Here is a 16,110-nt window from a genome sequence, read left to right as displayed (position 1 = left end):
TATTGTATTTTGCAGATGACAAGCTGACAACCATGCTTAAAATAATCAATAGAAAATAATACATTATTATTTTGACAATTTTTGTTTAAAAAGTGAACACAAATGTTCATTTGTGAATATATAAGTACCTAGAATATCTAATTAATATAATCTTGTATAATAATTAAATTATATATGCATAAATTATATACACAAACAAAGCCACAGTAAATCACATTTGAAAACAGAAGTTCACTGTTGTAGACAAATGCTATAAAAAGAGAATGAAATGGAGAAACGCAGCAAGAGAACAGACTTGATTAAAAAAAATAATAAATGTATGCATTGGGGTACAAATGCATAATGATCTGCTGAAAACCGCAAGAGTGACTAAAGGTGTAATCATTTACTGATGTTGTTATTTGCTGTTTTTTGGTTTAGTGTTTGTTCACACCAATTTAATTGAATCCATCATGTCGCAAGCGAGGCACGACAGAACAAATCCAGTGCGACTGTCCCAAAGTTAACAAACAAACTGTTTACACAATAGCACCTCATTAAACTATTTTCACATGATGAGGATTATGCGGTTTTTACTTACCGTGCTGATGTTTCGCTTTCATCCGTGACACCACTGTGTGTTCTTTTCGTGTGCTCATGCATTACTGTGGTACTACCATTGCAATTGTAACACCATTGTAAACTGTAAGAAGACTCTCCCTACAGGAACTTTTTACAAGAAAAACAGAAATACAGTACTGAATAACAGAAGAGTACCAGAATTACTAAGCACATCACCAATCTTTCAAAACAAACATGGAATCGGGTTTTATGGTGGCTTCTTTAAAGGCATTCATCTGGGACACAGAAAGCAAAAGACTCTAAAACCTAACAACACCAAGCTGTAACCGTTTGGGATTTGCTGACCATTGCTAATCATTACATTTTCTAGTGAGTAAGTATAAAATAACTCGACACAGTGCAAAATATACAGCTGATATTACAAAGCTGAATTTAGCAAAGGTTGCATAAATCTGTAAATGTCTAAAACTGACAAAAATATGTTTTGATTTTAAAATGTTATCAGACAAAATCTACTGTACCTTTATTAAATACAATACAAAGAATACAAACACAGAGGTAGAGGTCTTTCTGAGCGTGCGATGTTTCACAAAAAGAACAACGGGTCAGCAGAGCAGACACACAACAGTAATCAAAAAAGAAGAAAAAATATATAATAAATGTAATAGTGGCATTTGGCATTTTCTAGCTCTTTCCACAGAATGTAACTCCCTCACATGTACACGTTACTCAGCAGGCCTCCACACAGGCGTCACAGGAGATCCATAATGACTAGTCAGCCACAAGAAAACTGTGGCTTGCATTCAAACCATGTGTCCCTTCAGTCACTTGTGTTATACTTGTGATTTTACTTTTGGGTTAACAGTTAAAGTGCTAGTGGCAACTCAAAGCATATAACATTTATTTCTCCATTACACCACTTTTAAAGAGCCTTGAGCATTCACTTATTAATCTCGACTTGGCAAGACTTAGCATGCAATTAGTACTCAGTGTGTTTGTGTACTACAGAAAAGAAAAATAAAGCTGTTTTTCTTTTTTTGTCACCAGAGCTTTAAAACTAATGTACAAAACTGTACACTATAATCATTCCTTAGTTCTCTGGTGAACAATAGTCCATATTCTTACAGTACACATAGAGATAATAAAGGAAAACAAGGAGAGTGGGTGTAAAGAGGAAGACGTGACTGTGCTGTAGCATACAATTAGCATGCTGAGGAAAGACAACAGCACCCTCCATCACAAAAATTAAACACAGAGAGTTTAGGGGGAAATAATGCACACTTGACATGACTTGAGCAATCTACCAAACCTCATGACTTTTTTTGCATAAATAAAGCAAAAAAAAAATTGAAAGAATAATTTCTTCTGATAAAAAAAAAAAAGGTAGTTCAAAATACTGTATATACTGTTTTGATAAATAAACATCACTGAGGTTCCATACAAGGGCAAAATGCCTATTTAAGTGAATACTGAATAAGAGACAAGCCACAGTCTCAAGGGGGCGTGTAGGTGTTACACACACACACACACACACACACACACACACACACACACACACACACACACACACACACACATTTATTATCATACAACCACACACTGGTCAGTGCTCCTATTATCTTAAACCTCTCTTTCAAATGTTTCTCTCTTCTCTCTCTATTTCTCTCTCTCTCTCTCTCTCTCACACACACACACACACACACACACACACACACACACACAAATGGATAACAAGATGATTATAACTCTCATCCCCCCTTTTAGAACTCATCATCATTAGTATTAGCGATTCCTAGCTCTAAGTGCCCACTGTCTCTTCTGAATCACAAGCAGCTTGTGTGTGTGTGTGTGTGTGTGTGTGTGTGTGTGTGTGTGTGTGTGTGTGTGTGTATGTGTGTGTGTAAAAGGGAAAGTGAGGGAGAGAGAGCGTGTGTGTGTGTAACCTCTACAGACCTTTTCATCCTACACCTCTCCTGCTATCTGCTTCTCTGTTCTTTATTATTGTCATGTTACTCAGTTCTTTTTTCTTACGTGTGTTGTTTCCTGATGTTACACCATTCTTCTCATTATATATATATATATATATATATATATATATATATATATATATATATATATATATATATATATAGATGACCAGATGATATGCGCACCATATGAAACTGAAATCCTATATGAGCTCATTCTAGAAATTTGCCATTTTAAGCTGCAAGTCCCTACAATTTTCATGCCATGGTATGATATGAAGATGGTTTGAAAGTTAGCCAGTTGAGTGCTAAGAGAGACCCACAGAGCAGGTGGTTACCATGTGCATCATGCAGCCCTCATTTGGTATGGATATGATTTACAAATGCCACCCACAATTGCTGACTCAATTCTATGATGACCAATATAGCAGCCCTATGTAAAGTCTGGGTTACTTCAAGAGTCACAGTAGATCACAGTAGAGATTACCGGTACCTTCAGTAGAATCTAGCACTTTAATTCCCAGGGCCCTTGATGGCGAATAAATCCATCTTACACATAAGCAATGGTCATCAGTAACCTTCATTTGTACCAGCTATGTATTTAACCTTAATGTTAAATGATTAAGTCTTCACCTACATCTCCATGCAAAATAACTATATTAATCAATAATATAATTAATCAATAACACTGCTTATGCTGCTTTTTGACAAAAATTTCCTGACTATAAACGTCATCCTGCCTAATCTAAATCTATAGTCACAAGTTGCTTGTAAATTACAGTAACCGATCATATGACAGTATGCAACAATAAAACAATTCTTTCCTGTTCCTTGAAATAAATGCAGCAGTAAGCAGAACCCAGGGGGAAAAAACGAGAATGAAAACTTCCAGCAACGCAGGAAAAGGTTCCTCTCTTTATATAGATAAACTAAACAAGCTTAGTCATTAGTTTCAACAAATCATATGACAAGCAATAGTTTATTACATGCAGAAACCAATGCATAAAATATTCTAAATGTTCTCATATTACATTGGTAATGATATACTGTAAAACAAGGCTAAGTGTCATACTCAAGGGTCATAAAATTCATTTACAAAAGTGCTTCTAATATTGTGCCAGTGGAACATTTACAAGAGATAAAAGCATATTCAGAGGTGTCCAAATGCCTGCTATCATTCATTGCAAATTGGTGAAAGTGTGATGATAAATGCAGTGTGTGTTTAAGATGTAGATGGAATGTGGACTACTGATATTAAATAGACAACCATGGTGCTAAAGCATTACAGGTATATTATATTATATATTAGGTTTTATATAATAAAGACCAAGAAAGGGTAACAGGACCATTAGTGAAGCCAGAAATTATATTGCCAATCTAAAGATCTATTCTAATATGTGCTTATTTCACTTGAGATGGATATATTTTATATCTAGGTTTATGTTCCTAAAAATGCAGCTGTTCCTGAATAAGTTGCTTATTGCCACAAAAAACATCAGTTAATCAATTAATCAGTAATGACCTAATCCTGATCAGCATTGCATTGGATACAGAGTCAATCCTGGTATCCTAACCCCCTTAACCATTACCACACAAGAAGATTTTTGGCGTGTAACATTACTACAGCGTTTATCTATAAATTAAGTGTGTTGCTGACCATTTCATCACACTGAAATCCATGATGCATTCCCATTACCAGAGAAGTGTCTCCAACATATTGTACACGTAATCAGTAGTAAACATCTTATAGAGTGAATCTAGTGTTTCTCATGAATCTTACATCTATCCAATCAACATAATCTAGACCAAACCATAATCCAGATCACATACCACACATCTTAACTCAAATGCATACAATTAAAAAAATAATTACAGCAGTATAAAATGTTATATATTTTTTTCTTCAGCTCATGTCAGCTTAGGTAATATCACTAATCTTCAAAGCACTGATTTGATATACTACTGTACATGAACATTAAATCTTTTCTTACATACATAAAATCTCTGAAAAATCTCCATCACCACGGTAACAACATTAGGCTGATCTAACAATCTAACATTACAAAGAGAGTGATTTAGATGTGGAGCTCCATGGACCATCATTTTCTCAATTTGAAATGTTTATTATCTTAAGCAGTCTAACAAAAACAACAATGAGCAAAAACAAAAAAGACAGATCACAAATAAACATTCAGCTACACCGAGCGCAGACCCACCTGCTGGTGCAGCTGGGCACACAGTAGGACACAGGAACGCCTGGAAGCTGGAAGCACAAAGTTCGCTCACCGTCCCCATCTCACTTTTGAGCAATCTGACTTAATACAAACCAAGATCTCACTTCACTGAGCACAGCAGTGAATTTCGCGGAAAGAATAATCCGTGGAAAGACAGCCAGCAGAAAGTGAAAGATAGTTTGCTTCCCCTTTTAGTCCTTGTAGCAGAAGAGGGAACTTGCACAGATTTGTATATTCCTTGAATATATATAAATTAGTGATTTCAAATAAGAGTACACGTTCATAGAGATGTGTACTCAAATTGCGTGAGGCTCGGCACAAAGCACCCTCACACCGATGTGTGCTGTCAGTCAGTCTCTCACTCAGTCGGTTTGAGTCTCCTTGTGCCTCCTCTCCTCCCACTCATTAAATCCATTCTTCGGTTTCTTCTTATCACTGACACTATAGCTTTCCCCCCAATTGTTGAGCTTCTCCTGCAGTGAATCAGTCTTCAACCCTCTACTTTATGAGTTTATATTTGTACTGTGGGCTTTTGTTTCCTCCCCACACTTGCACTGAAATAATTTTGGAGCCAGTAGGTTTTAATACACATACGCATGAACACATTAACACTTCACACCTCACCTCTTCACTTACACCCACACATTGCACAGAGGCCACTTTAGACAGCACGTAACATCATCATCATTCTAAGCATCTAAGTAATGCTTGGGTGTATATCAGTGTATATATAAATGTGTGCGTGTGTGTGCATGTGTGTGTGTATGTGTGTGTGTGAGAGAGAGAGAGAGAGAGAGAGAGAGAGAGAGAGAGAGAGAGTGAGTGTATTAGATGGGATTAATTATAGCACAAATATATCTTTACATAGTGCATGCCCAGAACCTCCAGCTGTTTTTGCTTGTCATAAAGAAACAAACAAAATAACACTAACCTGATAAAAACAGTTTTTGTTTTATTCTCTCTATCTTCTCTCTGTTGTGTCGAAGTGTGTAAAGTACATAAATCTTCTTCAAGCCTCAGTAAGCAATTCAATAACAAAAGCTAATATAGTTGAGTGAAAATTGGCTCACAACTTCACCATACAAAATATGTCGGTTTTCTAATAATACAAATTCCAAAGCAAAATAGTTTAACTTGGAGATGACATTTAATACAATATCTAGTACAATGCACACAGCGCTTCAATTTTTCCACATTTTGTTATGTTACAGCCTTATTCCAAAATATATTACATTCATTGTTTTCCTCAAAATTCTACTAAAAATACCCATAATGACAACATAAAACAAGTCTGTTTGAAATCTTTGCAAATTAAAATAAAATAAATATCAAACAAAAAAAATCACATGTACATAAATATTCACAGCCTTTGCTCAATACTTTTTTTAAAGCACCTTCGGCACCAATTACAAGTCTTTTAGAGTATGATGCTACAAGCTTGTCACACATATTTATGGGCATTCATCTTCGCAGATCCTCTCCATCTCCATCAGGTTGGATGGGGAGCATCGGTGCACAGCCATTTTCAAATCTCTCCAGAGCTGTTAATTCGGGTTCGAGTCTGGGCTCTGGCTGGCCTCTCAAGGACATTCACAGAGTCGTCTTATAGCCACTCCTTTGTTATTTTGACTGTGTGCTTATGGTCTTTGTCCTGTTGGAAGATAAACTGTCACCCTAGTCTGAGGTCCAGAGTGTTCTGGAGCAAGTTTTTTTATAAAGGATGTCTCTGTACATTGCTGCATTCATCTTTTACTTGATCCTGACTAGTCTTCCAGTTCCTGATGCTAAAAACATCCCCACAGCATGATGCTGGTCTGGTTTTCTCCAGACATGACGCTCATCTATTAAACTAGAGAATTTTGTTTCTCAGGATCTGAGAGTCCATCAGGTGCCTTTTGGCAAAATCCAGGTGGGCTGTCGTGCCTTTTACTGTGGAGTGGCTTCCGTCTGGCTACTCTATCATACAGGCCTGGCTGGTGGAGTGCTGCAAAGACGGTTGTTCTTTTCTCTCATCGGGTTCTTGGTCACCTCCCTGACTAAGGCCCTTCTCCCCTGATCCCTCAGTTGGCTGTCCCAGTGATTCTAAACTTCTTCCATTTACTGATGATGGAGGCTACTGTGCTCATTGGGACCTTCAATGCTGCAAAAATCTTTCTGTACCCTTCCCCAGATCTGTGCCTTGATACAATCCTGTTTCGGAGGTCTACAGACAACTCCTTGGACTTCATAATCAAGTTGTAGAAACATCTCAAGGATAATTAGTGGAAACAGGATGCAGCTGAGCTCAATTTTAAGTGTCATGGCAAAGCCTGTGAATACTTATGTACATGTGATATTTTTTATTTTTTTTTTATATACATTTCCAAATATTTCAAGTAAACGTTCACATCGTCATTATGGGGTAACAATTAATTTAGTCCATTTTGGATAAAGCTGTAACATAAAATGTGGAAAAGGTGAAGCTCTGTGAATTCTTTCCAGATGCACTGTAGATTTGGAGACTGTGTGATCATAATGCACTACCATTTCCTGCAAATCTCTAAGCATAAGCTTAGAAGAATTCTTCTGTCTATTCTCTAACCCCTTTATTTTGCATTGGCAGGAAAAAAAAACTTCTGTGTAGTCTTCCAGGTTCACTACAGTACAGGTTAAGTTGGTTTAAACATAATCAATGGCCTAGCACTAAACTGTTTCAAGTGTGCAGCTATTTTTATAGGCACTGTCTGATTTATGAAGGTCAGCAACTTTGTCATCCCTATGATGAACAAGAAAATTTAGCCTCTGTGTCACTTCATATGCCCAAGTGAATCAGAAAGCAATGCATTAAAGCTTAGAATTTCCTAAACAATGTGAAAATGGAAACATGCTTTAGTTAAAATTTTCATAAAGGTATTTTTATGGGAGGCAAATAAATATGATGTGGTTTTGCTAAAACAAAACAAAAAAAAAGATTTTATCTATAGAGCTGAGCCCAAACCCTTTCACTATGATAATGCTTCTGTGCACAAAGGACAGTCTTGCAGAAATTGATTTTCAAAAAATGTTGTAGCCTAAACAAAGCTCTCAAATTGACACAGGTCACAATTATTTATTTTTTTCTTCAAATAAGTTTAATAAAATTAAGTAAAAAGTTAGCATTGTTAGCAAAGTATTATGCTAATTTGCCATTATTTTAAAATCTGGAGTTGACTTTAAAAATGACAAATAGAGTTTAATACAATTTAAAGTTGCGTACAATTTTTTGTTTATTTCTCATTTAAAGACTATGTTTTGCAAAAGATTATTAGTCTAAGCTTGAAACCTGCAGTGTCTAGTTAGGAAACTCTGAGGTTGATATTTGATATCATTCAGGAAAATCCACCCAGAACTTTCCAAATCCCTCCTAAACTTTCCTTTTTTTATCTCCTATTACTCATACACTGGTTCACTCCCTTCCTTCTCTTATTACAAACCTATCACAACATCCATGTCTATTTATTTCTAAATAATATTTTTACAATATGTTTCTAGTAATAATAATAATTATCATATAAGGTTAAAATAGCCCAAATTAAATGGACCCACCAACACTCTCGCAGTCAATCACTAGTGCATTTTAGTGATGTCAAAGCCGTGGCTGCATTGTACACATTGTACACTGTATACTGTGTATGCAAAACTGCCATTGTATCTGTTTAGTGCTTCAAACAGCTCTGAATAAAACAGTGAAAAACATGAAACATGTCAGCATAGTCTGTGATTCTGATGGTTCCTCATCCTTCAGTATATCACCCTCGTTCACAATTTGCCTCAATTACTGAATTAGAGACTTTTAATTAGTTTGTTGTATTTCTACCTGTGAACATTTCTAAAGAAAATGGTAAGTTAACAAACTGGCATATAAACAAACTAGTAATATAATTTGGACACTGCAATCCTGACAGCTTTATTATTGCAATCCAAGGAAGCTGTTACAGATGCATCACACAGTGTTACAGATGCATCACACATCGCACATTTGTCCTGCAAGCTTTATATATGAGACATTCATGCCCACATAAAAGTTTACATTTCTTACTTTCAATATTTTGTAACACACTGTAAATTTCAGTTAATGGATCTGCACTAAAAATGTTGTCATCAACGAGAAATTCAAAGAGAAATACAGTGTCAGGATTTGAAAATAAATACAGCTTCACTGCTGAGCAACCAAAGGGGCAATAAAACTCAGTCAGCATCTGACTGTTAGTGTTATATTTAGTTTTGCTTTCTTAATATGCTTTATGAAAGCGCAAAACCATGAAATAAGGATTTGTTGGAGCACAAAATTAAACATATGTTTATATAAAAAACATATGTTCAATAAATAAGCAGATGTTAAAAGGTTAAAAGCCATGCTAAATATGTTCATCTCAAACATATAAGTATATATATATATATATATATATATATATATATATATATATATATATATATATATCAGAACAGGAATGTGGAAGTGTTATAAATAAATAAAAAAATCAATGTCAACTACTTGTAAACATGAGAACTCAAATCAGCCTGCTCTACAGCATAAAAATAAACTTTTTATAGCTAATAGTTTTAAAAAAATAGATCTATCTGAAATCTGAAAGTGAACTTATGTTGTCAGATCTAATGGTAATTACATACACAGAAGGAAGTTGGCCATTGCAATATGTGATAAGCTCTGATTTGTGTCTTTAGTGCAACATGATATTTGAAATTGTATTTTATTTTTTCACCTTTTGCTATAACTGATTAGGGTGTTATTTGTGCTGCTTTTTGTTTCCTTCTGTGCTTGTACTGTTGACAGCCTGAGTTATTATATCAATTTGCTTAATGATCCATTTTTATTATTTTTTTCTGAATAGTTCATGGCTAGTCAGTTGCATGGACTGTATATTCTAAAACCTGTGTAGCTTATACATAGGATTGTCCCCTTTGTCAAGCACAATATGTGGTCTGTGAGTTTATTTCTATATGTTGTCTTTATTCCATCAACAGAAGTCCACTAAAAGCTGCTCTTGGCATGTCTGATATACTAATGCAGTGTGCCAGTGGTTATTTCTTTAAAATAACTAATAGCAGTGCAAGCATTCAGCATTTAAGTTATTTTGTTAACATCTGCACACACACTTTAAAATACAGCTATTTCTTAGCATGATGGTTGCTACTATTGCAATGAAGGAAAAAAACATCTAGGGTTGCATCACTATTGGCTTGCAGTTTTATATCTGATGTAGCATTATCATTTTATCTATTCTCACAGCAGGGAGTAACAGCAGCCAGACAACCTCTCCCCTAATAGAGCATACAAAATTCCAACAAAATGTCAGTTTTTTCTTCACTGCGAAACCTTCCAATTACATGTACAGAACAGAGGATGATTTTCTCTCACTTCCCCCTGTCACTCTAATACTGCTCATGAAATTATAGGTACTTGTATGTACAGTGTTTATTTTTTATGAGAGGCTTGTAGAATGCATTCCCTGTCTCGTTTATGCTTTACAAAACCCTGATTTACCACTAGAGGTCATCATCTCATCATACTCCATTTGGTACCATAGTTACACTGTTGTTATTTAGCACTTGTTTAATATTCTGCAAGTACCATAGAATCCGCTTCATCCCACACTTTACACTATATATTAATACTATGACAAGTTTTCCATTTGTTCTAAACACAACAAGCCTAAGATAAAAAGTGTAGCTCAGTGATTAATATGTTAGACATTTGATTAAAAGTTCACCACTAAGCTGACCCTACTTGGCCTTAAACTAAGTAACTGCTCAGCTGGATGAATAAGATAAATGTAAGTTATTCTGAATAAGAGCATCTGCCAAATGCTGTAGATGTAACATTTAAATAATACTTGGATTTTTGCTTTTCTTACCCATTGGCTGTGGCTGTGGATGAATATATAGCAGGAGTGTGGAAATATTCATTCCATGTGTTTCCTAATTTATATGATATTTCATTATTAACCTACAGGTAAATGGGTTTTATGTCGTAAAAACATTCGTGTAGGTGGATTGGCTATTCTAAAATGTCCCTAGGTGCAAGTATTTGTGCACACATTTACATGCTAATGATGTTGAAAACAGCTGATAATCATTATATAACTACCACTCATTCACATATTAAAAATATAATATTATATATATATATATATATATATATATATATATATATATATATATATATATATATATATATTAGTAACATGCTGTGCATTTCACACCTAGGGCTATTAGATTCCTTCCTTAATTAGTCCACCTCTTAATAACATCATTATGACCACTGCAATTAAAACCATCAATATTATTGAAAAACGCAGTATATCATCACACAAACATCAAGGGATTTTAGCCTTCTATCCCTTGATGTTTACTTTAAACTCTAGTTTACAAGTCACTCAAGTTATAACATCAAAGTCTTTCCTTTTGATGAATTCATCTGCTATTTGGGTCTTGCTGATGTCGTGAATAATTTCCACACTGTGGAATGTGCTTGATCTACTTTCTCACTGCATTTCTATGCAATTAGTTCCCCTGCTTTGGAGTAGAGCACCCCCTACTGAAATCTTAATGCAAGTGCAGGAGTTGTCAGTGAATCCACAGTTAACTTTTAAAAAAAATGCATATAAAACACATTTAATATACACACTGGCTAAAAAACTTTGCTAAATGTACTATAGTCACTTGTGTTTATGAATAAGTTAAAGAGAAAGCTTCTGCAACAATGCAGATAAGTTAGTTTCAGAGGCCAAAAGAGAAGAAGCGAAACCACCAACTGCTGCACTTAATCACTTTAGCTGTCCCTGTAAATCCTCTAACCAATCTTTGAAATAATGAAATCAGAAAAAACTCACTAAAAGAGATACTGCTGTGCACAAGCATGAGCAGGAGGAGTTAAGGGATATGAAAGACAGTTGGATGAGGTGAAATAAGGACAGGCTCAGAGGTTTGCTGTGCACTCTGGCTTCTTCCTGGACGTGACACATTGCCACGTCTGCAGCTGCAACTGTGGCAGTGCTGAGAGCCCACAGTCACCTGTGTCCGCATATTTATAATTACTCCTTAAAACTGTGGCCATTCAACAGCCATGTTCAGCTAAAAGAAATATTAATAGTGTAATCCATTTTTCATGGCTTTTCATACCAACAAAGCAAGAAAAGCAATCATTCTGCAACTCTATGATACTATATCTCTGTAACCACAAAGTTGCAGTGCACACGGATCAGATTTACCAAAGAACAACAAAATAATCTAACCAAATCTAATCTTTGTGGTCCTCTCTTATGATAACACAATGGCAAATGAATTCTCGATCTTTTTTCTGAATCTCCCTTAATATCTGTAAGTCATATATTTATTTACAGTTATAGTTTGCCATCTATACATTTCGGTGCTGTGCAATGTGACCTAAAATATTTTATACTTCATTCAATACACATCCTCATAATAGAATATTAAAAATGCATAAAGGTTACAAAAAAGCAAGCGAACATTTCTAAACATTCTCATTTCGTTTATACAAAATGTTTTACTGTTTGAAAAAATATATTCAGAAAACTTTCCTGCATGTGGCCAAATGTATAAGATGCTCATAAACAGGAAAAAAGCAGCAGTCACTAAGTTGTGAAATATGACTATAAAACACAGTGCACATTGGTGTCAGGTGTTGTTGGCATGTGCGAATTGGAAGCGGGTGGAGTACTTCTGAGTTCCTGTCGTTGATGCGTTTTTTTTCTTACTTCCTGTCTATCTGCCTCGCACTATAACCAAATCTTTAGTTCGGCGTATCTTATTAAAATTACCAAATAAATATAGACATCACTCTAACACAAATACCAAACACAAGGTCTCCACATTATTTACAATATTTTTACAATCACAAACACACACTGTGGTGGTGCCGTGTCTTAGTTAAGAATTCAGACAGGAAATCCTGTTAAACTGTTTATGCTCGTCTGACGCTTCATGAAGCACCACATAATACAAAGACACAGGTCAGACTAAACAATATCTGCAAATCAAGATCCAATACTGATTTGCCTTCTTTTTGATCAGACGTATGTAATCCATTGTCCAAACTCTGTTTTTTTTTATATGTTGACACATAAATCCTAAAAAAAACGTAAAAAGACTAAAAAAACAAAAAAAATATATATTTAGAAAGCGAAGACAAAGTTCTCTGCTCTAGACTGCATGTTAAAATGTATGTAAATGTCACAATCTCACAAGACACAGACAGCCAAATCACTGAAATAAAGAAAGGCACAAAAACGTTGCGGTTATATTGTTCAGTCGAGCAGCGATGATGTTAAAATGCACAATGTTAAAATCACTTATTAAAAGAGATACATGTCTGTGACTCTCTACTGACAGTTACAAAACACACTGTTTATGAACCATTTTGTTATCAATCTACATTCTCAGAAAGGGATAGTGAAGGAAGGGAAAGTAAGATGTACATTTCTTTGTTTTCCTTGTTGTACCTTCAAATGTGAATACTTTGATGTATTTTGCATGTAGTGTACTCCTTAAGAAAAGGCACATATTTGCTCTGAAAAGCCATTTATGTAACTTAAATCATTTCAATACAGTTGATCCAACTTTTCAGAAGAAATATATAAATCAAAATGCAAATCATCTCCAAAAGGAAAGGTACAGTAAAGTACTTATGTATATGAAAGCTCATAATAGATAGTGTTTATATTTCAGCTGGCTATAAACACTTACTTATCTGTTTATATACGTAATATTTTTTTTTACAACAAACAGAGATTAAAGTATATTAAAGGGAAAGTTGGCTTTGAACTACTACACAAAGTGTCAAGCTACAGAGCACATGTAAGAATTACTATACACTAACTGCTGGGATTTGAAACTATAGACTGATGTTCATGCTGTGCATAATACCGGTTCAAACTACATTACACTTTCATAACTGCTTGTTTAGGAGCATAAGGCTGAAATGTTACGCCTCAGAAGTATCGCAATTTACCGTAAATGTCAGTCTCCATCGTCCCGTTTTATTTCTCGGTGTATCGAATAGTTATTTCGCTTTATTTAGTCCCCCGTGTTCTGAACATGGGCTTCTGTGCCGCTTTACTCCCTCACCGCCTCCATCCCACCCGCAACCACGTGGCCGCGCACGTCCACTCAGCCTGCTGCGTGTGCACGCGCGCCTCCACAAAAGGAAACGCTGCTCAGTGCCAAGTGTTGAGTGATCTATCAGACATCCGTCTATGAATTATGTGATGGGGGTTGGAACGGGGCCGATTTATTGATTACATTTATTCATTGAGTCCGTGTACAAAAGGACACACGAACGCAGGACATCCTGTTAACTGTTGATTATAGTTCTCCAGCAGGGGGCGCACTTATAGCAATACGATGTGAAATATGTGTAAGAGTGCCATCTAGTGGTCAAATCAGGATTTAGTTGTGATCCGAAGGATTTTACGACCAGAAAAGTATTTGGGGCAGAAAAAAAACAAGTTTATGGGTGATTTGAGACAAAGGAAGAAATTAGCTTTTCAACTCCACTTCTTGCGTCAGCCACGGGGTGTCACTCCACACTTAACTTTGGTTTACGTGTCAGTATTTGCATTTGGAAGTAGAAAGAAAAAAGAACTACCAAGAATGAAAATCGAAGAAATACCAGGCTCAAGGCCTACATAGGTTCATATCAGTGCTTTTTCTGGTGGGTTAAAAAAACTAGAAAATACAACAGAAAGGTCTTATAATCAGATCACTGGACAGTATATTTGCATTGTACTCAAAATGGTCATTTTTATTACCCATATTAAGACATAGTATGATGGCATCATCATGTGCATCAACACTCTTCTCTGTAATAGCATGCAGGTGGTGGAATGATTTCCACTGGATGTTCAGACAGCTGAGTCACTAACTGTCTTCAGACAAAGACTGATCACTTACTTCTTTACTAAGAATTTGACACAAACAAAAATAAAATTAAGGGGAAAAATCCACATAGTCATGTTTTCCCTGTTGTACAAACTCATCTTTCTCTAATAGAATTTCAGCTTGATAACATTCCTAGACCCTGACTTATTTATTCCATCATGACGATATGTTTTTGATGGAGACTATAGCACTTTTGGATACTTCTGGATAAATGGCCTGTTGATTGCTTCAAAGGTAAATACAGCACAAACAAAATATGTCTTGATGGCATGGGATATAAGTGTAAATGTAACATTTAGAAATATCTCAATGTAAAAGTAAACACACTGCATTAGCACATTATGCACCATATAGAAAGGAAATATAAAATATGATATATTATCCCATTTAAAATTGCTTCTTTATTTACTTAAGTAAGTACTTAATTGCTAGAGAAAAACACAGATCTTGTATTTAATTTTGATGCCAGATCTGATATTTGGTATTTTTTCATAGTTTTCTTGTTAAGCATCTGCACTGAAAGTTGTTTTTGTGTATGTCACACAGTAGCACTCAACATAACAGCCTGCAGACTTTTTCAGCCTAAATAACTGTTTAAAGTCACAGTCAGGGCTTTAGAACTAGAAATCAATATCTTCAATAAGCCTAAAAGAGGTCAGAGTAAGGTTAGCTTTGTTTTTATTTCCTAGTCTAATTGTGTAGAATATGTAGTCCTTCACAAATTAATGCATCTTAAGAGTAAACTTGCTATTTGTTGTAAGATTTCTTTGAATTTAACCTTTGGTTATATTTTATATTCATGAGAGAGACTCCTATTTTTCTGCTTCAATATTGTTAGGAATATGACATGAAATATAACTGAATAAATGAAATAAACATCTCGAAAATAGAAATGCATGAATCCAGGTCAAAACATCAAGTTCATTGCTGTAGCTATAGTGTGTGTGCAGCCATAGTTAGGGAAATGATGTCAGAAGCCTAATGTTGTAAAGAGCACGAGCCTTGCCACGAGATTTTCCAACCCGGGTATCTCTCTCTCCCTCTCTCCCTCTCTCTTCCTTAACCTCACAAAAACACACATTTTTTTTGTGCTTCTGCTCATGTCAAAGTGGAAATAATGAGAGTGGGCCAGCCTAGTTGGCAAGCTAAGGACAAGTGGGAGCTTTTTTTTACTGTTCCTCTGAGTGGGAAATCATACAATAAAATGAATTTCAGTAGGTTTATTACAGTGAGGGCACATTCCTCATAGATGTGATAGTTGATACTATTACCAATCCCATGTCTCTGGTGTGCTTTTGTGCATTTATGTGAACAGGAACTACATCTTTAACAGAACAATATGAACTCATGTTAAGTGTGAAATACTTTTCAATAAAAAGTGTATTTTTTTGCATTATATTTATTGGTTC

At 35.3% G+C, this 16,110-nt stretch overlaps 1 protein-coding gene across 3 annotated transcripts in view; it reads right to left on the bottom strand.

Annotated features, from left to right (window-relative positions):
* Positions 1-13,898, bottom strand: part of cyth1b (cytohesin 1b) — a 45,137-nt gene extending 31,239 nt beyond the window's left edge. The window contains exon 1 of one of the 3 annotated variants that reach the window (XM_046853913.1): positions 13,773-13,898. In XM_046853913.1, coding sequence (XP_046709869.1) covers positions 13,773-13,791 — 19 coding nt within the window. In that variant the 5' untranslated portion in view covers positions 13,792-13,898. Of the gene's footprint in view, positions 1-4,744; positions 5,342-13,772 lie in introns of those variants that run through there. The other 2 variants (XM_046853915.1, XM_046853911.1) reach the window with 2 other exon arrangements.
* Positions 13,899-16,110: the final 2,212 nt, after the last annotated feature.

Source organism: Silurus meridionalis, chromosome 7 (assembly GCF_014805685.1).
Source record: "Silurus meridionalis isolate SWU-2019-XX chromosome 7, ASM1480568v1, whole genome shotgun sequence".
NCBI lineage: Eukaryota > Metazoa > Chordata > Actinopteri > Siluriformes > Siluridae > Silurus > Silurus meridionalis.
Note: the sequence above shows the minus strand (reverse complement) of the source record. Positions and strands in the feature narration are given on the sequence as shown.